Source organism: Mobula birostris, chromosome 31 (assembly GCF_030028105.1).
Source record: "Mobula birostris isolate sMobBir1 chromosome 31, sMobBir1.hap1, whole genome shotgun sequence".
NCBI classification, from domain to species: Eukaryota; Metazoa; Chordata; class Chondrichthyes; order Myliobatiformes; family Myliobatidae; genus Mobula; species Mobula birostris.
In genome coordinates this window covers 29,054,812-29,077,874 of record NC_092400.1, presented here as the reverse complement: position 1 = coordinate 29,077,874, position 23,063 = coordinate 29,054,812, and the positions used below count along the sequence as shown (strand labels likewise).

Below are 23,063 nucleotides of genomic sequence, written 5' to 3'. Positions count from 1 at the left end.
CCCTTTGACCTGTGTGGCAAGGATGACCCTACCAAGCGCCAAAGCATAAAGCCCTCACTCCAGCCAACGCAACTCTCTGGGTCATTGAGCTATTGCAAGCCTCCAAACCCAATGACAAGGTTGTGGTTTTCTTGGAGGTTTAGCATAATGACCATGAGAGAATACAGTAGTATAAGCTCAGCCAAGTTAAGTGTCCAGGATCATGTGCTGGGGTCACCATACCTCTGGCATGAAAGTGTCCCATGCTTGCTTCAGCTGCCTTAAGGAATTTTGAGTGTGCATAATTTTGTATTGAAGGGGTTCATTTAACCAGTAATTAAAAATTAAAATAAAACTACAATGCAAGTGACCGAAAACAAGAAAAAAAATGCTGGAAACATTTTGGCAGGTGAGACAGCATTTGAGGAAAGAGAAACAAGTTTAACTTTTCGTGGCAAGTACTGGGAAAGGGGAAAAACCTGGTTGAAGATCGCTCACTTGTCTAGTAAATGAAATCAAAACAGGCTTTGTGATGCCTTCTCCCTGTTTTCTCAGCTTACTTGGTGACTGAAGGGTTAAGAAAAAGGAAAAAATAATATTAAGTGTTAATTCCATGTCCTTGTTGAAAGCATTTCACTTTAGATGCGTGAAATGAGTTGTAACCTGAATTGTAAAGCTTTGTTTGAGGTTGCTGCAGTCTGGGTGTGGCAGATCCACCCAGAGCACACCAAAACAGATAGGTTTAATCGGTTTGCTGCTCTGAAATAGGATACCATGTATTTAACACATTTAAAACACTCAAGTGAAGCTCTACTCTGGGACTGAGAGACACACTGGCTAGATGAACTATGCAGTCTCCAAAATAAGATGCTGCCAGATCAGCTGAGCATTTCTTGTATTTCTATTCTATTTCAGATTTTGTGCGCGAGTTTCCGTTTGTGTTTGTGGAACACTTTGTATTGAAATTATTTTTTTTAAATGGACTGACCCTTGTTAAACTACAGAAGAGCTTGCATCTTTAGTTTATCGGTGGTTTCAGAACCGGATTTTTTTGAACTATTCGTGGAGAAAGTCCCAAGCGCTCAGAAAGCAACATAATGTGTCTTTACAACGGGTGAGGTTCCAAATTCAAATATTACTTTAAGACTTTAGCCTGAACCCAGACCTTGCTGGCATGAAGCCAATGGCAGTTTATGATGGAGTTTTGATGACTTCCCCTAAATTGCAGCATTCAATCTGCTGAGCCTGAACAGAAAGTACGAAAGCATCTGAGTTTGTTCCAGTGCCTTGGCTGGGGCTGAGCAGGGTAGGCATGTATTTGAAGCATTGGGAGACACCAGAAATCTCTAGGTTAAAACTTGAAAATTTTTAGAGCACTGTTTTCTGTAAACGTATGCTTTACTCATGGAGTAGAAACATCTCAATTTATTTTAAATTTAATAATTGTCAACACTGTAAAGCTAATGCTATGTTGTGCAACCCACAGAATGCTGGAGGAACTCAGCAGGTCAGGCAGCATCTATGGAAATGAATAAGCAATTGATGTTTTGGGCCGAGACCCTTCATCAGCACTGGAAAGGAAGTGGAAAGGTGCCAGAATAAAAAAGTGGGCAGAGGGGAAGGAGGACTAGCCGGAAAGTGATAAGTGAAGTCAGGGCATAGGAAAGGTAAAGGGCTGGAGAAGAAAGAATCTGATAGGAGAGGACAGTGGACCATAAGGGAAGGAGGGGCAGCAGATGGAGGAGATAGGCAGGTGAGGAGAAGAGGTAAGAGGCTAGAGTGGGGAACAGAAGAAGAGGGAAGGGGATGGGGAGAAGAAATTTTCATGAAGGAGAAATTGATGTTCATGCCATCAGATTGGAGGCTACTTATCCAGAAATATGGGATGTTGCCCCTCCACCCTGAGAGTGGCCTCACTGTGGCAAAAGAGGAGGCCATGGATTGACATGTTGGGACGGGAATGGTGATGGGAATTAAAATGGTTGGCTACCAGGAAATTCTGCTTTTGGCGGATGGAACTGGGATGCTGGACAAAGCAGTCCCCCAGTTTACCTCTGGTCTCTGCAGTGTAGGGGAGGCTATATCTGGAGCACCAGGTACAATAAACAACCCCAACAGATCTTCAGGTGAAGTGTTGCCTCCCCTGGAAGGTCTATTTGGGGCCCTGAATGGAGGTCAGGGTGGAGTTGAATGGGCAGGTGTAGCATTTCTGACACTTTCAGGGAGGGAAATTAGTGGGATTAGGGATGAATGGACAAGGGAATGGTGGAGGGAGCAAGCCTGGCAGAAAATGGAGAGGGATGGTGGGGATGGTAAAGATGTGTTTGGTGATAGTATCCCATTGTAGAGAATGATGTGGGCGCTCATGTGGTGGTAGGGGATGACAAGAGAAACTTTATTCCTGTTAAGGCGGCAGGAAGATGGGGAAAGGGCAGATGTCTAGAAAATGGTGGAGGTAGGGGCGAGAGCAATAGTGGAGGAAGGGAAACCTCGTTCTTAGAAGGAGTACATCTCTGATGTTCTAGAAAGGAAGGCCTCGTCCTGGAAGTGGATGTGGTGGAGATGAAGGAACCGAGAATAGGGAATAACTCTGCAGGAGACAGACTTGGAAGAGGTACAGTCAAGATAGCTATGGAAATCAGTAGGATTATAAAAGATATCAGTAGGCAGTTTGTCTCCAGAGATAGACTTGGAGAGATGGATTGGCATTTTGAGCTGGTACTTTTGGCTTTGATGCAGGTCAATTCTGTAATTCCTGAATGATATATTTGTGCTTTGTTTTCTATTCAAATATAGTCATTACATTTTGACGTAATACTTGTAATTAAGTTCTGATTATTATTCTTTCTTTCAATATAGGTTCTGAGTGAAGAGTTACTCTTCTTAATGATACAGACTCTGAAATGGCACTACCAAAGTCTTGTGCAACCGTAGCTGCTAATGGTGTGCAAACAAACGGCGATGCTGTCACTTCTCGGGACACACTCAATATTAAGATCCAAATGCCCGGGAGTGACATTGTTGACCTTCAGGTAAGTTACTTTCTTCTCGATGGAAATTCAGAGTGTTTTTGTTTTGGCAGCCTTTTAACTAGAAAATAAAAAAGGTCCCAGTGTACTTCAGAGTTGTAACCAGTAAAAAGGAAATAAAGATATTCAAAGCAGTCAGCAAAAGATTAGTTGTAATATTTTATATTTGAAGCATTAAGGTATCAGCAGCCAGATATTGAATGTGTGCTGAATAGGATATAGGCAGCAAAGCTTTGAATGAAAGGATGTATTGGGAGAGGAACACTAAAAAATATGGTCTAGAAGTGGATAAATGTTTCAACCACAGATGAGCATTTTGGAAAATCTAAATCCATCCAAATCAGAGTAAGTCTCACTTAGTCTGGCCACTGGAGAAGTCCTATCAAAAATTGTGGATTTACTTTGTAACTATAATTATTAAAATTTGCATGAATGCCCAATTATTTTAAGCTATTTGCTTAGAGATAGTTTGATGTAGGAGTTGGTTTCACCCAGTGTAATGCAGTATAAATTGTGTTCTTTCTGTAGTTATCTTCTCAGGAAATGGTCCAGGAGATTATCCGGGTTCTGACAGACCGTGAGGACACATGCCATCGAACCTGCTTCTCACTTCAGTATGATGGCAACATTTTGGATAACTTCGTACAATTGAGAAGTATAGAAGGACTGAAGAATGGATCTGTCATTCGAGTGGTTGAAGGTAAACAGTGGCACTTTGTTGAAAATCTAAACAAAGCAGCAAGATTTTTCAATGTCTTGTTTGATACTTGTATGCTGGGGTTACAAATCCATAATTCCTTGAAAGTGGTGTCAAAAGTAGAGAAGGCTGTAAAGAGAGCCTTTGGCTCATCGGTCTTCACAAATCAAAGTACTGAGTACAGAAGTTGGGATTAGCTATCTTCTCATCTTGTGGTCAACAGAAACATAAAATCTCCAAAGGGGCCACAGCTGGCTCCTCTGTTGCTTCTCAAAGCACCCAGGGGTAGATCTCTTTCTAAACCCTGGGGTTTATGAACCCTAATGACATTATGAACGTTATCAAGGTCTCTTCCTCCTTAATGCTGACCTGCTTCAGACCATACATTTACTACTCCTTCAACTCATGATCTTAGGTCTTTCTCTTTGGTCGATACAGGTAGGAGGTATAGGAGGTGTTCTCTGGTTCCACACATAAATTACCCCTTTGGTCCCAAAGGACACCCACTCTTCTGCTCCCTCCCTCTCGTTCCTGATATGCTCATAGATTGTTCTAGGATTTTTCTTAGCCTTGCTTGCCAAAAATATTTCTTGACCCCCTTTTGCCCTTGTACTTTCATTCTTAAGTTCTCTTCTATACACTCTACACTTCTCAAGAGACCCCTGGTTGCCTACATCTGCCTTGTGTTTGCTTTTAGTTCCTGAATCATTGTCTGTCATTCTTACCAGTAGACGTTGGCTTTGAACTCTCACAAACTTTCTTTTAAAATACGCCCACTTGTCAGCTGTCGCTTTACAAACATCTGTGCCCAACTTGCTTCTCCCAGGTCCTCTTCTTTTGTAATAGAACCTTAGCAGTTTTGGTGAAACAGCATGCTGGATTTTCAATAATCTTTCTCTTTATTACTTTATATATATTTTCTGTTTTGAATTTTACCCCTGTAGGTGTCCTTTGGGTATGTGGTTGAAGTTACTATTTTTCTCAATTTTTTTTTTCAGAACCATACACTATCCGAGAAGCTCGACTTCACATCCGTCACATTCAGGATCTGTTGAAGAGTTTGGACTCTGGCGATGCCTATAATGGCATTGAGTGTAACTCGCTCTCCTTCTTGAGTAATGTCTATGAAGGGGATGCTGGAGGTATGATTTGCACAAATATTATTGGGGGGGAAAAAAGTGGGGAAGCAAAGCTTCAGTTTGATTTGTAGATTGAAAGTCATTGAAATTAAGGGCCACATATACCTTGATTTTGTGACTTCAGGCAGCTTTTGGTAGGTGCGTAGGGCCTCAGCATTAGGTTGGAAACTAAATTACAGTATTGCTTGATTTGTTAAAGTTGTGCTTTGTTTGTGTGGTATTACTTGCTGCCTGTCATAAGACCATAAGACAAAGGAGCAGAAGCTGGCCATTCGGCCCATCGAGTCTGCTCCACCATTTTATCATGAGCTGATCCATTCTCCCATTGAGTCCCACTCCCCCGCCTTCTCACCATAACCTTTGATGCCCCGGCTACTCAGATACCTATCAATCTCTGCCTTAAATACACCCAATGACTTGGCCTCCACTGCTGCCCGTGGCAACAAATTCCATAGATTCACCATCCTCTGGCTAAAAAAATTTCTTTGCATTTCTGTTCTGAATGGGCGCCCGTCAATCCTTAAGTCATGCCCTCTCGTACTAGACTCCCCATCGTGGGAAACAACTTTGCCACACCCACTCTGTCCATTCCTTTCAACATTCGAAATGTTTCTATGAGGTCCCCCCCCCATTCTTCTAAACTCCAAGGAATACAGTCCAAGAGCGGACAAATGTTCCTCATATGTTAACCCTCTCATTCCCGGAATCATTCTAGTGAGTTTTCTCTGTACCCTCTCCAACGTCAGCACATCCTTTCTTAAATAAGGAGACCAAAACTGCCCACAGTACTCCAAGTGAGGTCTCACCAGCGCCTTATAGAGCCTCAACATCACATCCCTGCTCCTATACTCTATTCCTCTAGAAATGAATGCCAACATTGCATTCGCCTTCTTCACCACTGACTCAACCTGGAGGTTAACCTTAAGGGTATCCTGTACGAGGACTCCCAAGTCCCGTTGCATCTCAGAACTTTGAATTCTCTCCCCATTTAAATAATAGTCTGCCCGTTTATGCTGCTAGTGTTTAGGGCAGCAGTGATGGTCATCCTTCTCTGTCTGTCCATACTGCCCACACTGCACAGAAGGGTTCTTCATTGCTGTTTCCATAGCAATTTCTTTTTGACCAGTCAGGGTTGTTAGCCCTGAGTTGACCCCCCCCCCCCATCCAAACCTGGAGGACCAGTAGGCCATTCTTAATCTGACCTATACTCTTTGACCTGTTTGGGATGGGTGGTCCTACCAAGAACCAAAGCATAAAGCCCTGACCCCAGTCAACATAGCTCTCCGGGTCACTGAGGCACACAAGCCTCTAAACGCTATGGCAAGGGTGTGTGGTATAGTTATCCTTTTATACTGAAAGTGAGGTATCGGAGAGGTGACAAACACATTAGCCTTATTAGTAAATTGTGATGAAGTTGGAAACTTGTGAGACGAATGATAAGTTCTGCTGATATTCTGCAGAACTAAACATGAATTAAATAGGATGAATTTCATTTGTGTTCTGAGCCCCAATTTCAGGTTTTTATTCTTTTAAAGAAATATGACAAGGTAATGGCTCCTGAGGAGGAGGTTAGAAAGAAAAAAAAATCATTTTTGTTCTCTAGAAACAGCTGCACCTGGAAAGAGGAAAAGGCGCTCTGGTTCTGATCAACCACTTGACACCGTTGAATGCTCCCCTCCAGAATATATTTTGCCAGGATCCAAAGATCGACCCCTATCGCTTCTCCAACCAATAACCACAGACAACAAGGTACATTATAAGGAAATTATTTCACCTGCAATAGAGTGATGAATGCAATCATTGTGCTGGCATGTTATTTTCCCTCTTGATTTTGAAGAAACTTGCATTGTGAAATCTCTGGTTGGGCAAAGTTGTGGTCTGGCAGGTTGTGATGTTTCGGAAACACGGCTGCCACAAATAAGTGTTTGCGCAACAACTTCCTCTGAGAGTTTCCTTAAATTTTGACTTGCTTCTGTCTTACTGTATATTGGTAATAAATGTCTTTATTTTTGAGACTATTTTAGTTAGTAGACACACCAATTTTACTTGCAACATCAATATACAATAGTTACCAGAAAGCTGAAGTAAAAACAAAATACTGAAAATGTTTCAGATGCTACTTTCTTCATCCTCAGATGCTGCCTGACTTCCTGAGTATTTTCTGCATTTTCTCTTTATTTTTGATTCTAATTATTTTCCTATTTTTATGGGCTTTTTTCTGCCTCTGGGTTCAATGAGGATGTGGAAGTGGCTAATGGAAGTCCTCTCTGTAGCATCTGCAGTGCCTGAAGTCTCTGATGATGAGCGGTTGGAACCCTCCGCCTGGTAACCGTAAAATGCGTGGAGACCTTATGTATCTTAACATCGTTACCATGGAGGATCGTCATGTCAGCGTCACCGCGTCCACGCGAGGATTCTATATCAATCAGTGAGTTTAAACTTTAATGAATGTGTGTCTTCAGCAAGAATCTTGAGCCAATGGGACTTTGGATGATTTAATTGTCAGTGTTCTATTAAATATAGAAAGTACATTTGAATACAATGTGAAAATTATGGAATAGGTACATAAATTGGTATTACTGCTAAGCAGCAGATTTATATAAAAGCAATGGGAAACAATTCAAACGGTTGATTCTGGAATCTGGAGTATAAACAGGAAGTCAGCCAGGGAAGGCAGCGTCTGTGGCAAAAATAGTTAAGAGTTTTGGGGTGCTGCCACAAAATGGTGCTGGTGGGAGGAGTGAATCTTAAGACAGGAAAAAAAAATGGAGATTGATTAAGGCAGATCAGGTGATAAGGAACATGAGGCTTGACTGCAAATGAGGTATTTTAAAGAAATGAGGTGAAAATTAGGTGGGTGGGGTGGAGATAGGTCTTAACCAAAGGAAATGTAAGGCACTCCTTCCCTCTACTAGCCTGCAGGTCACCCTTCTGTAAGGTGTATCACCTACTTATTCCTCCAATTAGGGTCACACAATGCCATGGGAGCAGGTGGTGGATGGTCGCGTGAGCAGCTGGTGCATGTCACAAGTCCTGGTTATGTGGCCTCTGACACCAGGCAGACAATCTCTGAGAGTATTGATAATGGCTGGGGTCACCCGTCTTGTAAAGACACCACCTGGAAGAAGTCAATAGCAAACCACTTCTGTAGAAAAAATTTGCCAAGAACAATCGTGGTCCTAATCACCCATGCCATAGGACATGACACAATGAATGAATGAGATAAAAAAGGGACAGTAACATAATACTGTCATGGTGGAACAGGCTCGATGGGCCAAATGGCCTAATTTTACTCCAATATCTTTTGGTCTTATAATGGCATCAATGAGGGAACAGTTGCTGCAGTATTGTATCACGGCTGCCAAATTCACTGATAGTACCTTTATAGAGTTATAAAGAAGGCATACGAAGTGCTTGCTTTTACAGGTTGTGGTATTGAATATAAAAGCTGGAAAGTTATGTCGCAGCTGCATAGAAGTTGGTAAGTGCGCATTTGGGGTATAGTCTGCTGTTTCTCGATGCCACACTCTACAGGAGAGGCTTTAGAGAGGGTGAAAAAGAGTTTACCAGGGTGTTGTCTCGATTTGGAGTGTTTTAACTACAAGGAGTTATTGGACAGACTTGGATTGTTTTTTTTAGACTGCTGGATGACTTGATGAAAGAGTTTTTTTTAAAAAAAGTCAAGATGGTGTAGATAGTTGGCGTCTTTTTTTTCCCCCCAAAGTGGATGGGTCAAACATTGGAGAGTGTAGGTTTTAGGTGAGAGAAGGAAAGTTTAAAGGTGATTTCAAGGCACAGAGAGCAGTAGTTGCCTAGAACTCACTGCCAGAGTAAGTGGTAGAAACAGATATGATATAACTTTTAGGTGGCGTTTAGCCAGAAACCTAACCATGCAGGGAGCTGGATGTTGTTCAAGGGAGCAAGCAGATGAGATTTGTTTGGACTGGTGCCAAGGGGCCTGTACCAGTCCTGTTTCCTTCTATAAACCTTGAAATTAAAAAAAGCTTGTGTTCTGTTATAATTAGATCAACAGTGGATGAGTTTAACCCAAAATCTGACAATCCCAATCTACTGTGCCATTCACTGGTGGATCTTCTGAATCAAATTAGCCCAATATTCAAGAAGAACTTCGCAGCACTGCAAAAGAAGAGGTATGTATGGTATCTTATCAAGCAGGGTCTGATACAGGGGTTCCCAACCTCGCTTAATGATCTTGGTCAATTACATTAAAAAATTATTGGGAACCCCTGATTTATGATGTTGGCTAGTACCTCTAAGATTTGTACAAGGTGACTACTGTTCTGCCTTTTGCTTCATTATTTAATATGGAACTTCTCAAAAATCTGTCTGGCCTGAACTGAGCTGAAATATGCCTTATGATATTGTGTGTTATATTCTGTGTTTTCACTTTTTTGCCATTTATGCAATTTTCTTGTGTGGGGGGAGTGGGGTTTGATGTTTTTTCTTTGAATAAGTTGTTTCCATGGTATTACGTACCGCGTAACTGGGTTGCCAAACCAGCAGAAATGGACCACTCATTGGAGTCTGGATTACTAGGAACTAATAAAGTTTTATTAAAGAAATGAGTAACATAGTACTCTAATCGTAAGGATATAAATGCAACAGGTTAGCAATGATAATACACACATGTACACAGAACTAGGGTAATAGGGATCAACCAAGCTCTATCGCAGTCTAGGGGTAAAATGATCAGTCTTAAGTGACACAGAGTTCAGTTCAGCTTAGTAATCACTGTTGTGCCGTTGGGGAGAGAGCGGGGGGGGGGATGCAATTTGGTTCAGTCAGACCTTTGATGTCTTCACAGTTGGTTTCGGGCAGACCCTTTTTGATGTCTTCTATTCCACTGTGGTCACCGACTGTGACCCCTCCGTTCCGGATACGATCGTTCTTCCACGGCGAGCCCGGCACCCAGACAAGGGTGGACACACACACCAGGTTCCCACCGATCGTACTTTTATACCCTGTGAGCCTATGGTCGGTTCCCGCGAACCAGACCTCCAAACTCTCACCAACTTGTGGGGGCACACTGCTCTTTCCAGGGTCTCATTATCTCGTGGTCTCATGGCGTGTCGTGCCTTAGCGAACCTGTTCTTTTTATCCCCCTGCTGGGGTATCGCCTGTCCATCAAACTTCAAGCAGTTCAGGTTCAAAGCAACCGGTCTGTCAATATTCTGAATTGTGTTTCTTTTCCGTTAATCCCTCTCTCCTCTCTTATTAGCATTTTGTACGTCTCTCCATTGTCTCTCTTATCTCTCTCATTAGCATCAATCGTTCGATAGCTTTGTTTGGCGTCACAATGGTTCTTTGTTTCGTGACTGTGGGGAAGACGAAGTTGAGGGATGCATGTTGTTGATGAAATTAAGAAATTTGGACTCTGTTTTTGAATTGTAATATCATAAATTCAACATGAGCCTTCCCAAATAAAAATTATGAACATACAACTACGTGAGTCAATTATAATGGTCACGTGGTACAGATAAAGACGCCTGAACCACAGGATTTCCAGACAACTAATTTGTATAAAGATTGCACCAATTACAAGGATAGAGTTAATGTTCTCAATTGAGCTGGGTGAGTCAGATAAACCACAGTAGGTTTAAAGTGAAGATGTTGACCTATCTGACTGACCACAAGAATGGAGAATTTTACCAGATCTTAATCCTGAAATGAAGCTCTGGAAAAATAATTAAATATACTAATAACATGTTGCGACCTGAGTAGAAATGAAAGTGTTGAGTTGGTCCAGGGTTGTACACAAGCTCTTTAATATTTTCTTAAAAAGAGCTCAGATTATTAGCCGACATTTGCAGTTTTGGAGACTTGAGGGATTTGCTCATTGGGGAATAGATTATTTGTGAAATCTGGGAGACCAGACTGAATAAATAGCTACTATGGGAGATAGTTAGTTTCAGAATGAAACTTTTTTTTTCTGGAACACATTCCTCTCATAAGTGGAGGAATGGATATATTTAGTGAAATCTGTGGAAGCAACACTTCCCTGATCGAAATCCTTGATCAGGATGGGAGCAAAATGTAAGACCCTTCCCCCACCATCCAAAAACTGATCTTGAGTTCGTGCAGTTGAAGCCATGTTGCCAATGTGAATAATAAGGCTAAAAGAAGCCTCTATGTCTGAAAATCCAGGGTCAAAAATAATTAAGACAACTGGGATGTGAACTCTGTAGTGGAACAAAGAGATAGAAGTGCTATATCTGTAAGTATTATAGTACAACAGATGAGATTGATAAAGGTATACCAAAACAGGATCCTGAAGATTGTAAGCAATCACTTCAGGAGTACAGCTCACACTTGAATATGAAGACCATAAGATATAGGAGCAGGGGATTCCGGTGACGTCATCGCTCAGAATGGCAGCTTAAGTCAACAGCTCCTCCGGAAAAAGGCATATTTTGCCCCATTAGTCCATCAAATGCAAGATCTTTTGAAAATATCTGAATTGATAAAGGGGGGCAAGAATGGAGATTTAAAAAAAAAGCACCACTGCGGAGCCTATGGAAGAGAGAGGAACAGTGCGTGGCTCTCCTACACGTGCACGTGGCAGCGAAGCTGATGACTGGCCTCGTGCGGGTGAAGCGGAATATATGATAAGGATTCTGGAAGAGATAAGGGAAGTCCAAAAAGAGATAAAGCAGCAACTCAACGATATAAAGTCAAAGCTCGCCAATGTCAATCAGAAAATAGCGGCGGCAGAGACTCGAGAAGATGGAAGATTGCATGCAAAATGTGGAACAGATACTAAGTAAAACGATAAAAATATTAAATCAACAGGAAAGTAAATTGCTTGACCAGGAGGGAAGATCGCGACAGAAAAATATCAGGATTTATAATGTTCTCGAAGGAGCGGAGGGAGTGTCGATGATGGACGTTGTAGACAAGCTGCTGCGGGAAGCGCTGGAGATTCCCCCGACTATGGAGATTGAAATTAAGAGGTCGTATCGTGCGCTCATCCCGAGGCCTCCCGCAGACAGAGAAGGTAAACCATGCTCCATAGTGCTTAAATTCCTTTGATTCAAGAGCAAGGCAGAGATTCTACGAGGGGCCTGGGGTAAGAAGAGGGTCTTTTGGAACAGGAAGTTGATATACTTTGATCATGATTGCTCCCCGGCGGTCCTACAGAAACGGAAGGAATATTCTGAAGCAAAATGAATATTAAAGCAAGAAAATATTAAATTCCAAACCCCGTACCCTGCTAAACTGAGGGTATTTTACCAAGGAGGGATGCGACTGTACCAGACGGTGGAGGAGGTGACTACAGACATGAACAACAGAGGACTGTCCATTAGCGTGGTCAAAACAAGGGAAACTCTGGCTGAGCAGTTGTCCCGAGCTGCTTGGGAAATGGTAAAATAACCTAGAAAGCAGGGGACGGGAACAGGATGAGAGAAGGATTTTAGGAAGAGTCTGTCAGTTCTCTAAGGGCAGCCCTCACCTCCTCCAGAAGAGCTATAAGGTTTGGCCAACTCTAAAAGTGCTGATAAACTAAATGGAAGCAAAAATAGATGGTGATATACCTATCTTGAGAAATAAGTGTTATAACGTGGATTTTATAGTACTCAATTTTTTAAAAAAAATCATTTATTCATTCCTTTTTCCCCACCTAAATGAGAATATATACATGGGAGGAATACACAGGGAAATCATCTCTGTGTAATGGACATAGTTTTTATTTTACTTACTTTTATAGGTACTGCAGCAGGGGCCCTCAACCCACAGGTAGGAGGGGCTATCCCCCACAACTAGACTTTTCTTCTAGCCCAGCTCAGGGTCATCTAGAGACCCCAGCCTTGGAACCACACCTTCGTTACCTTTTTTTTTTAATTCACTTTTCTTGGTTCTTATTTGTTCAGGGAGTAGATCAATTAAGTTATATTCTGCAAATTTCAATGATATCCTAACAGATAAATACACTTGGAGAGTAAGACCATATATTTTGGGTATATACCTCAAGAATGGTTGAAAAGAGATAAATATAAATATTTAATGAATGTACTGCTGGTGGCTGGTAAAAAGACCCTTACCAGGAAATGGTTATCTCAGAAGAGCCCAGCTTTGAATGTATGGATGGAAATTACAATGGACATTTACAAAATGGAGAAGATAACAACATCTGTTATTCATAAGTTGGAACAATTTTATTCATACTGGAAAAATGGTTTAACTACATAACACCTCATAGGCCTGATTTTATTCTCACAATCAATGAATATGTTGTTTAAAAAAAAAAATCACTCTCTACTCTGTATATAGTTTTCTTCTTTCGATTGTTCTTCCTTTCCTCTTTCTATATATATCTCAGATAAATATTATGTGGAGATTTGTGACATATTATTGATGAAACTCAATAAAAAATAAATTATGAAAAAAGATACAGGAGCAGAATAAGGCCACTTGGCCCATTGAGTTGGCTCTGCCATTTCATCACGGCTAATCCAATTTCCTCTCGGCCCCAATCTCCTGCCTTCTTCCCATATCTTTTCATGCCCTGAACAATCAAGAATCTATCAACCTCTGCCTTAAAGACTTGGCCTCCACAGCTGTCTGTGGCAAAGAATTCCACAGATTCACCACTCTCTGGCTAAAGAAAATGCTCATCTCTGTTCTAAAATGCCAGTCCTATATTCTGAGGCGGTGTCCTCTGGTCTTAGACTCTCCCACCATAGGAAACATCCTCTCCAACCAGTCCATCAAGGCCTTTCACCATTCAATAGGTTTCAGTGAGGTCACCCCAGCCGCCTCTTCTGAATTGCAGTGAGCACAAGCCCACAGCCATCAAAAGCTCTTCATGTGACAAGCCGTTCAATGCTGGAATCATTTTTGTGAACTTCCTTTGACCCTTCTCCAGTTTCAGCACAACATCCCTAAGATAAGGAGCCCAAAACTGCTCACAATACTCCAAGTGAGGCCTCATTAGTGCTTTTATACAGTCTCAACCTTACATCCTTGCTTTTGTATTCTAGTTCTCTTGAAATGAATGCTAACATTGCATTTGCCTTCCTCACCAAAGTCTCAACCCGCAAATTAACCTTTAAGGAAACCTGCACAAAGACCCCAAGTCCGTTTGCACCATTTTTTTTTGTATTTTAGCTCCATTTAGAAAATTGTCAACCCTTTCATTTCTTCTACCAAAAGAGCATGGCCATACACTTCCGGAGATTGTATTCCATCTGCCATTTCTTTGTTCATTCTTCTGTAGCCTCTCTACTTCCTCAAAGTTACCTGCCCTTCACCTATCTTCATATTGTCTGCAAACCTTGCAACAAAGCCATCCATTCCATCATCTGAATCACTGACATGTAATGTAAAAAAAAAAAAAAATTGGTCCCAACGCAGATCTCCTATGGAACACCACTAGTCACCAGCAGCCAACCAGAGAAGTCATCATTTATTCCCCCTCTTTGCCTCCTGCCAATGCTTTACCCATGCCAGAATTTTTCCTGTAATACAATTGGTTTGCAACTTGTTAAGGAGCCTCATGTGTGGCACTTTGTCAAAGGCCTTCTGAACATCTAAGTACACAACATCAGCTGATTCTCCTTTGTCTATCCTGCTTGTTATTTCTTCAAAGAATTACAACAGATTTGTCAGGCAAGATTTTTCCCTTGCGGAAACCATGCTGACTATGGCCTATTTTATCATGTGCCTCCAAGTACCCCGAGACCTCATCCTTAATAATCAACTCCAACATCTTGCCATTCACTGAAGTCAGGCTAACTGGCCTTCCTTCTGCTTCTCTCCCTTCTTGAAGAGTGGAGTGACATTTGCAGTTTTCTAGTCTTCCAGAACCATTCCAGAATCTAATGACTCTTGAAGGATCACTACTAATGCCTCCACAATCTCTTCAGTCACATCTTTCAAAACCCTAAGGTTTATACCATCTGGTCCAGGTGACTTACTTACCTTCAGATCTTCTAGTTTCTTAAGAACCTTCTCTCTAATAATGGTAACTTCACACACTTCATGAGCCATGACACCTGGAAGGAGCTTCCATCTTTTTGCTAGCTTCTTCCACTGTGAAGGTTGATGCAAAATACTTATTTAGTTCATCCGCCATTTCATTGTGTCTCTTCCCCCCCCCCCCCCCCAATTACTACTTCTCCAGCATAGTTTTCCAGCAGTTTGATATCCACTGTCGCCTCTCTTTTACACACTTTGTATATCTGGAAAAAAAAAAACTTTTGGTATCATCTTTAATATTATTGGATGGCTTACTTTCATATCCATCTTTACCTTAATAACTTTTTTATTTGCCTTCTATTGGCTTTTAAAAGTGTCCCAGTCCTCTAGCTTCCCACTAACTTTTCCTCTATTATATCCTGTCTCTTTGGCTTTTCAGTTGGCTTTGACTTGTTAGTCACAGTTGTGTCATCTTTCCTTTTAGAATACTTCGTCCCCTCTGGGATGTATACCGTATATCCTGTGCCTTCCAAATTGCTTCCTGAAATTCCAGCCACTGCTTTCATTGCGAAGGCGAGGATAATGAGAACATTGTGCATGAGCTAGCAATCCAAGCATAGGGGACAAACTTAATGGAGTTAGAGACCATTGGAAATGTAACCTTAGTAGAGCTGCTTATCCTCTGGGTATCCAGTTTGGATATGTTTGGAAGCTGGGGAGTGAGCTGAAAATGTACCTGTACCTAAGTGACTTTAGTGAAGAGGAGCCACAACCCTGGGAGATGCTAGGTGGTAGCCATATTACTTGGCCTGAGTCAATCAAAATGTTTTTGGTATTGGATGCAGTGAATGTGATCTAGAATGCAGAGGTTTCTCTCTCTCGACCTGTTGCAATGTACTATTTGATAAGTGCCACTGGAGAAACGTGCCACATCAAGCCAGTTCAGCACCAATACAAGCACATTTGCAGATGACACAACGTTGATTGGACATTGTAGTGTTGTGACAGCCTGCAGAGGAGAGGTTGACGCCCTGACACAATGGTGCCAGGATAACAACCTCTCTCTCAATGTCCAAGAAACAAAAGAGCTGATTGAGGACTACAGGAGGAACAGAGATAGGCTTGGCCCGATCAACATCGATGGGGCTGTAGTTGAGAGGGTGAGTAGTTTCGGCATACACATCAGTGAAAATCTCACCTGGACCGTACACACTGGCTGTGTGGCAAAAAAAAAAGCACAACAGCGTCTCTTCCACCTTAGGCAACTGAAGAAGTCCAGCATGAAGCCCCCCCCCCCACCCCCAAATCCTCAAGACCTTCTACAGGGGCACCATTGAGAGCATCCTGACTGGCTGTATCACCGACTGGTACGGGAAGTGTACCAACCCCGATCACTGGGCACTGCAGAGAGTGGTACGGACAGCCCAGCGCACCTGTGGATGTGAACTTCCCTCCATTGACGACATCTACAGCAACAGGTGAGTAAAGAAAGCCTGGAAGATCATTGGGGACACCAGTCACCCCAACCATACACTGTTTCACCTGCGTCCGTCTGGCAAACAGTACTGCAGCATTAAAGATAGGGCATACAGGCTTTCTACAAGCCATTAGACTTATAAATTCACGTGTCTGTACATTGTGACAGAGTCATAACGCAAAGACTGCTGTGGGATGGGTGTAAGATTTGAATAAATTCATTCACCAGAGGAACTTTAGTAAAGTTTGGTGCAGTAAGTATGGAAGAAGCAGAGCACCATTGTTACCAATCACTGAGAGCACTGAAGGACAAGCCCGAACGAGTAAAATCTTTTGTTTTAACTAATTCAAGGGATGTGGGATTTGCAGGCTGAGACATCATTTAATTGCTCTTGGAAAATGGATCACCAGGAATTGTCTGAAGTCAGTCAAAAGTACCGAAGGAGAAACAGGGGCTTTCAAGTAAGATGTGTGAGCCACTCAGACAATTGGCTTTGAAGAATATGGAGTTGTGCATTTGAGTTGACAATCAAACAAATTAAGGAGCCCGTTGCAGCAGGACTGAAAGTTGTTGACACCATAGATGGCTGCCTTAGAAAAGGAACAATGATCGTGTGGGAGTATCAGCACGTGATATAAACAAACAGAGCTCTGACTGCAGCAGAGATGTGTGGTGCACATATTGAGAAGAAGCTCCTCGCCATGATCTTTTGATTAGAGAAGTTTTATCCGCATCCCTCACTAGTGAGTGAGAGAGAGCCTGTCTAAGATGTTGAAGTGTTGGAATGGACAGTAGTAGTTGATGGATTTTAGGTCATGGTGTTCTCTCTGGAGGATTTGCTATTGCTTCCGTGGTGGGGGGGGGTGGTTTAATATTCTTTGTGAGGGGGGGGGTCTTTTGGGGTTCTAACATTTTCTGTCACTCCTTGGGGGTTTTTCCTGTTTTGTGGATGGCTGTGAAGAGTAAGAATTTCGGGTTGTATATGTTCTCTGATATTAAATTGAATCATTGATCTGAATGGTGCACACTTTGCATGTCTACAGTGATCAAATGACATTCAGTCATTACTGTTAGACCTCTCGAGAACACTGAAAAGGAGGCAGAATGCGATGTAATGATTTGATATTGTCCAGGAAAGATGTCCCTAGAGCTAACATGCTCAGTTGAGCCATCTTAAGGATGTGAGATGCCAAAAATATTGAGTTTGAGGTCGTCACTGAGGTGAGACATTCTGATCTCCTAGCTAATGATATAGTTTACTAAGGAGATGTCAGACAAGGTGAGACAATGTGATAACTTGGACAGCAAGAACAGAGACAAAACTTGAGGCTGAGTCTTTCCATGCTTCCCTGTGGTGTTTGTAATGGACTCCTAAGGTAAACTAATCTACAGAGTCAAAAACAAATGTTCAGAAGCCTGCGAAGGAATCACATGATCAAGTGTGTTCACCACTCGCATTGGTATTTGATTGGCTGCCTCTGTAGAGAAAATGGGGATTAGACCATAACACCATAAGATGTAGGAGCAGAATTAGGCCTTTGACCCATTGAGTCTGCTCTGCCTTCAATCATGGCTGATCCTTTTTCCTCTTCTCAGCCCCCACTCCCCAGCCTTCTCCTTTGATCCTGTGTCCAATCAAGAAGCTATCAATCTCTGCTTTAAATACATCCATCGACCTGGCTTCCACAGCTGCCTGAGGTAACAAATTCCATAAATTCACCAGGGGTGATCAAAGATGCACGTTTTAGATAAATGATCTCCTGCTGCTCATGATCTTGCTGGAGATCCTGCCCGACAGTATGGTGTTGGCACAGAGTGAAAATGCTGTTCTCTCACTGTACATTTATTTTACTGATAAAATAGTTTTACTGGCTTCTTCCAGAGTCTTAGAGGGAATGAAAAAGGTACTGGGGCAGAGGGTATTAACTTTGTATTTGCGAGTGTCATGTGTCCACACTTTCGTTCTCCTGGGAGTCCATAGTTTCGTTTACTGTGGGCGTCATGTGTCCCCAGACTTGTTCTACTATGAGTCCACAGTTTCGTTTCTGTGAGCGTTACCTTATGATGTATGCTGACGGTATAAAAGAAATGTGGACATTTTGCTGAGAAGAGAGTCGAGAGAGAGAAGACTGCACTTCGAGCTATCTGGGAACAGCTCACGATCAAGAAGGGTAAAGTCTAATGCTTACCCAAACCCAAAGGCTTGGGTTAATCAGCGGCACACTGTGCATTGTGGAGACGTGTCTGTCCATCGTATGATCCATGGGTGTGGATTTCATGACAGTCACTTCGTAAAATCGCTCATCGTGGACTTCGGTACGGTATTCCTCGGCTGGGATCTTCAGGAACCGTTTCGCTAGCCGTGGAATCTTTGGAATTCACCATGATCGCCTCGTCACTGCACTGTGAGTCCACAAGTCTCTCATAGAAACATAGAAAATAGGTGCAGGAGTAGGCCATTCGGCCCTTCGAGCCTGCACCGCCATTCAGTAGGATCATGGCTGATCATCCAACTCAGAACCCTGTACCTGCCTTCTCTCCATACTCCCGATCCCTTTAGCCACAAGGGCCATATCTAACTCCCTCTTAAATATAGCCAATGAACTGGCCTCAACTGTTTCCTGTGGCAGAGAATTCCACAGATTCACCACTCTCTGTGTGAAGAAGTTTTTCCTCATCTTGGTCCTAAAAGGCTTCCCCTTTATCCTCAAACTGTGACCCCTTGTTCTGGACTTCCCCAACATCAGGAGCAATCTTCCTGCATCTAGCCTGTCCAATCCCTTTAGGATTTTATATGTTTCAATAAGATCCCCCCTCAATCTTCTAAATTCCAACGAGTCCCCCCTCAATCTTCTAAATTCCAACGAGTATAAGCCTAGTCGATCCAATCTTTCATCATATGAAAGTCCTGGCATCCCAGGAATCAATCTGGTGAACCTTCTTTGTACTCCCTCTATGGCAAGGATGTCTTTCCTCAGATTAGGGGACCAAAACTGCACACAATACTCCAGGTGTGGTCTCACCAAGGCCTTGTACAACAGCAGTAGTACCTCCCTGCTCCTGTACTCGAATCCTCTTGCTATGAATGCCAGCATACTATTCGCCTTTTTCACCGCCTGCTGTACCTGCATGCCCACTTTCAATGACTGGTGTATAATGACACCCAGGTCTCGTTGCACCTCCCCTTTTCCTAATCAGCCACCATTCAGATAATAATCTGTTTTCCTGTTTTTGCCACCAGAAAGGATAACCTCACATTTATCCACATTAAATTGCATCTGCCATGAATTTACCCACTCACCTAACCTATCCAAGTCACCCTGCATCCTCTTAGCATCCTCCTCACAGCAAACACTGCTGCCCAGCTTCGTGTCATCCGCAAACTTGGAGATGCTGCATTTAATTCCCTCATCTAAGTCATTAATATATATTGTGAACAACTGGGGTCCCAGCACTGAGCCTTACGGTACCCCACTAGTCACTACCTGCCATTCTGAAAAGGTCCTGTTTATTCCCACTCTTTGCTTCCTATCTGCCAACCAATTCTCTATCCACATCAATACCTTACCCCCAATACCGTGTGCTTTAAGTTTGCATACTAATCTCCTGTGTGGGACCTTGTCAAAAGCCTTTTGAAAATCCAAATATACCACATCCACTGGTTCTCCCCTATCCACTCTACTAGTTACATCCTCAAAAAATTCTGAGATTCGTCAGACATGATTTTCCTTTCACAAATACATGCTGACTTTGTCCGATGATTTCACCGCTTTCCAACTGTGCTGTTATCACATCTTTGATAACTGACTCTAGCATTTTCCCCACCACCGACATTAGGCTAACCGGTTTATAATTCTCCAGTTTCTCTCTCCCTCCTTTTTTTTAAAAAGTGGGGTTACATTAGCTAGTCCAGAATCTAAAGAATTTTGAAAAATTATCACTAATGCATCCACTATTTCTTGGGCTACTTCCTTAAGCACTCTGGGATGCAGACCATCTGTCCTTGGGGATTTATCTGCCTTTAATCCCTTCAATTTACCTAACACCACTTCCCTACTAACATGTATTTCCCTCAGTTCCTCCATCTCACTGGACCCTCTGTCCCCTACTATTTCTGGAAGATTATTTATGTCCTTCTTAGTGAAGGCAGAACTAAAGTAGTTATTCAATTGGTCTGCCATGTCCTTGCTCCCCAAAATCAATTCACCTGTTTCTGTCTGTAGGGGACCTACATTTGTCTTAACCAATCTTTTTCTTTTCACATATCTATAAAAGCTTTTACAGTCAGTTTTTATGTTCCCTGCCAGTTTTCTCTCATAATCTGTTTTTCCTCTTCCTAATTAAGCCCTTTGTCCTCCTCTGCTGGACTCTGAATTTCTCCCAGTCCTCAGGTGAGCCACTTTTTCTGGCTAATTTGTATGCTTCTTCTTTGGAATTGATACTATCCCTAATTTCCCTTGTCAGCCGCAGGTGCACTACCTGCCTTGATTTATTCTTTTGCCAAACTCTCACCTATTATGTGAATTACTGGGACTCTCTGAACTGCCACTTTTTAAGACTGTGCTTGAGTAAGGTTTATTAAGAACAGGTTCTAAGTTTGACGGTAAGGGGGCTATAGACACATAACACTGTTAACTTCTGTTTAAGGAAGTAGTTTATTAAACTTTCTATGTTTTTGAGTAGATGTAAATAAATATAGTGGTTTTTGTATTAAAACCCGACTCAATTTGTCATTCCTTGCTGCTGGTACGTTATGAAATCGTGACGAGATCTATGCAAGTATTTCTAAAAGTTAAAACTCAATATTTTTGTCCCCTGCCGCCCAGTAAGTCAAAAGTTCAAAGTACATTTATTGTCAAAGTATGTATACTATATACAACCTTGAAATTCGTCCCCTTACAGGCAGCCACAAAACAAAGAAATCCAATAGAATGCATTAAAAAGAAATGAAGACAGTAAAGCCCCCCCCAATGAGCAGACAAAAAATGGAATCTTGCAAACAATAAAAGTAAGCAAATAACATTCAGAACTGAAGTTCACAAAAGTGAGTCCACGGGCCTGAAGCCAGCTGTCTCTGCAGCTGATCCAGGAGCCTCCAGGCCACGGTCTTGGTTCTGCACAGAGACGAGTAATCCTCGCAGAGCGGCGCGCTGAACACTGGCCCATCCCCCACCTCTGGTCTGACACCCTGATCTTTTCAATCTGGCCCAATAACATGACTAGCCCTCCTCATAGTGTGGGAACAATAGCATCAAGCTACCAGTGAGGGTGGAATTTAGTTTAAACCCTGCCATGTCCAATTTTAGCCAACTCTTATTTGAATGTCTTTGTTTTCAGCAAGAATTATACTGATTTCCTCTGTCTGATCAGAACATTAGTCTTTGATTTACTGAAAAAATAACTCAGTAAGGTTTTGTCTTAAAGGATTATTCAAATGGTATTAACAGCATTAAATGGCAATCATTTACTTATCCCAAAGTTACCTCTTTAGTATTTTATCCCTTCCCAAGGTTGTCTACTATGGTTTATTTTTTTGGTGAAACATTTTACTTTGTCATAGAGGATCTGGTGGTGTTATGGAGTGTGATTACCAGCAAATTCTTGACCATTTAAGTTTGAATCTGCTAGCTCTCAGTGTAGGTCTGTTGTACACTGAGATCAGAATTAGAATATGTATTTTTAAAAAGCATGGTAGTGACGTAGAGTTTTTGGATTCTGTGTCTATTCATGAATCGGATGCAGAGGGGAAGAAACTTTCCCTGTATTGCTGAGTGTGTGCCTTCAGGCTTCTGTACTTCCTTCCTGACGGTAACAATGAGAAGAGGGCATTTCTTGGGTGATGGAGGTGTTTAATGATGGACACCTCCTTTTTGAAACATCTCTCTTTAAAGGTGCCCTGGATACTATGGTGGCTGGTGCCCATGATGGAGTTGACTAAGTTTACAACTCTGCAGCTTGTGTGCAGAAGCCACTAACTCCACCCCTGCCCCTCCCCCCCAAGCCAGACAGTGATGCAGCCAGCTCTCCATGGTACATCTGTAGAACTTTGTGCGTGTCTTTGGTGAGATATCAGATCTTAAACTCCTAATGAAATATAGCTGCTGTCATGTCTTCCTTGTAACCGCATCAAAATATTGGGCACAGGATAGATCCTCAGAGATATTGACTTGCAGGAACTTGTGTAATACTCCAAAATGAAGTTGGCATTCATTTTGAGAGGAGTAGAACATAAAAGAAAGAATGTACTGCTGAGGCTTTGTAAGGCTCTGGTCAGGCGACTCTTGGAGTATTGTGAGCAGTTCTGTGCCCCTTATCTAAGAAATGATGTGTTGGCATTGGGAGAGGCTCCAGAGGAGGTTCAGGAGCATGATCCCAGGAGTGAAAGGGTTAATGTATGAGGAGCATTTAACACCTCTGGAGCTCGTATCCACTGGAGTTGAAGAATAAAGTGATGGTGGAGCAGACTTGATAGACCAAGTGGCCTAATTCTGCTCCCATGTCTTATGTCTTTAAACAATTTTAATCCTCAGAGGTTGTCCAAAATGTAAGAAACTGCTGGTCGTTGTACTGTTTTTTTATCTTGGAAGTCTGCTACTTTCCTGTGTGTGCCAACAGAATATTCTTTAAACCCCGAATATGAGGAAAAATGTGCTGCTTCAAGATATAATATTGAACTTTAGTAACAGTGATTACTTGGATTTAAGTAGCACTTTTTAAACTTTGAGGAAGCAATGAAGTATTAGAATTATGGGAATGTATGGTGCAGAAGAAAGCCACCAAGTGTGTGCTCTCTGAAGAAAAGCTAA

General features: G+C 42.2%; 1 protein-coding gene across 3 annotated transcripts in view; it reads left to right on the top strand.

The window, feature by feature from the left end:
- Window positions 1–23,063, top strand: part of LOC140190901 (clustered mitochondria protein homolog) — a 97,365-nt gene that overhangs the window by 5,367 nt on the left and 68,935 nt on the right. The window contains exons 1-7 of one of the 3 annotated variants that reach the window (XM_072247843.1): window positions 1,047–1,093; window positions 2,839–3,011; window positions 3,537–3,708; window positions 4,704–4,847; window positions 6,448–6,593; window positions 7,118–7,272; window positions 8,870–8,995. In XM_072247843.1, coding sequence (XP_072103944.1) covers window positions 2,883–3,011; window positions 3,537–3,708; window positions 4,704–4,847; window positions 6,448–6,593; window positions 7,118–7,272; window positions 8,870–8,995 — 872 coding nt within the window. In that variant the 5' untranslated portion in view covers window positions 1,047–1,093; window positions 2,839–2,882. Of the gene's footprint in view, window positions 1–1,046; window positions 1,094–2,838; window positions 3,012–3,536; window positions 3,709–4,703; window positions 4,848–6,447; window positions 6,594–7,117; window positions 7,273–8,869; window positions 8,996–23,063 lie in introns of those variants that run through there. The other 2 variants (XM_072247844.1, XM_072247842.1) reach the window with 2 other exon arrangements.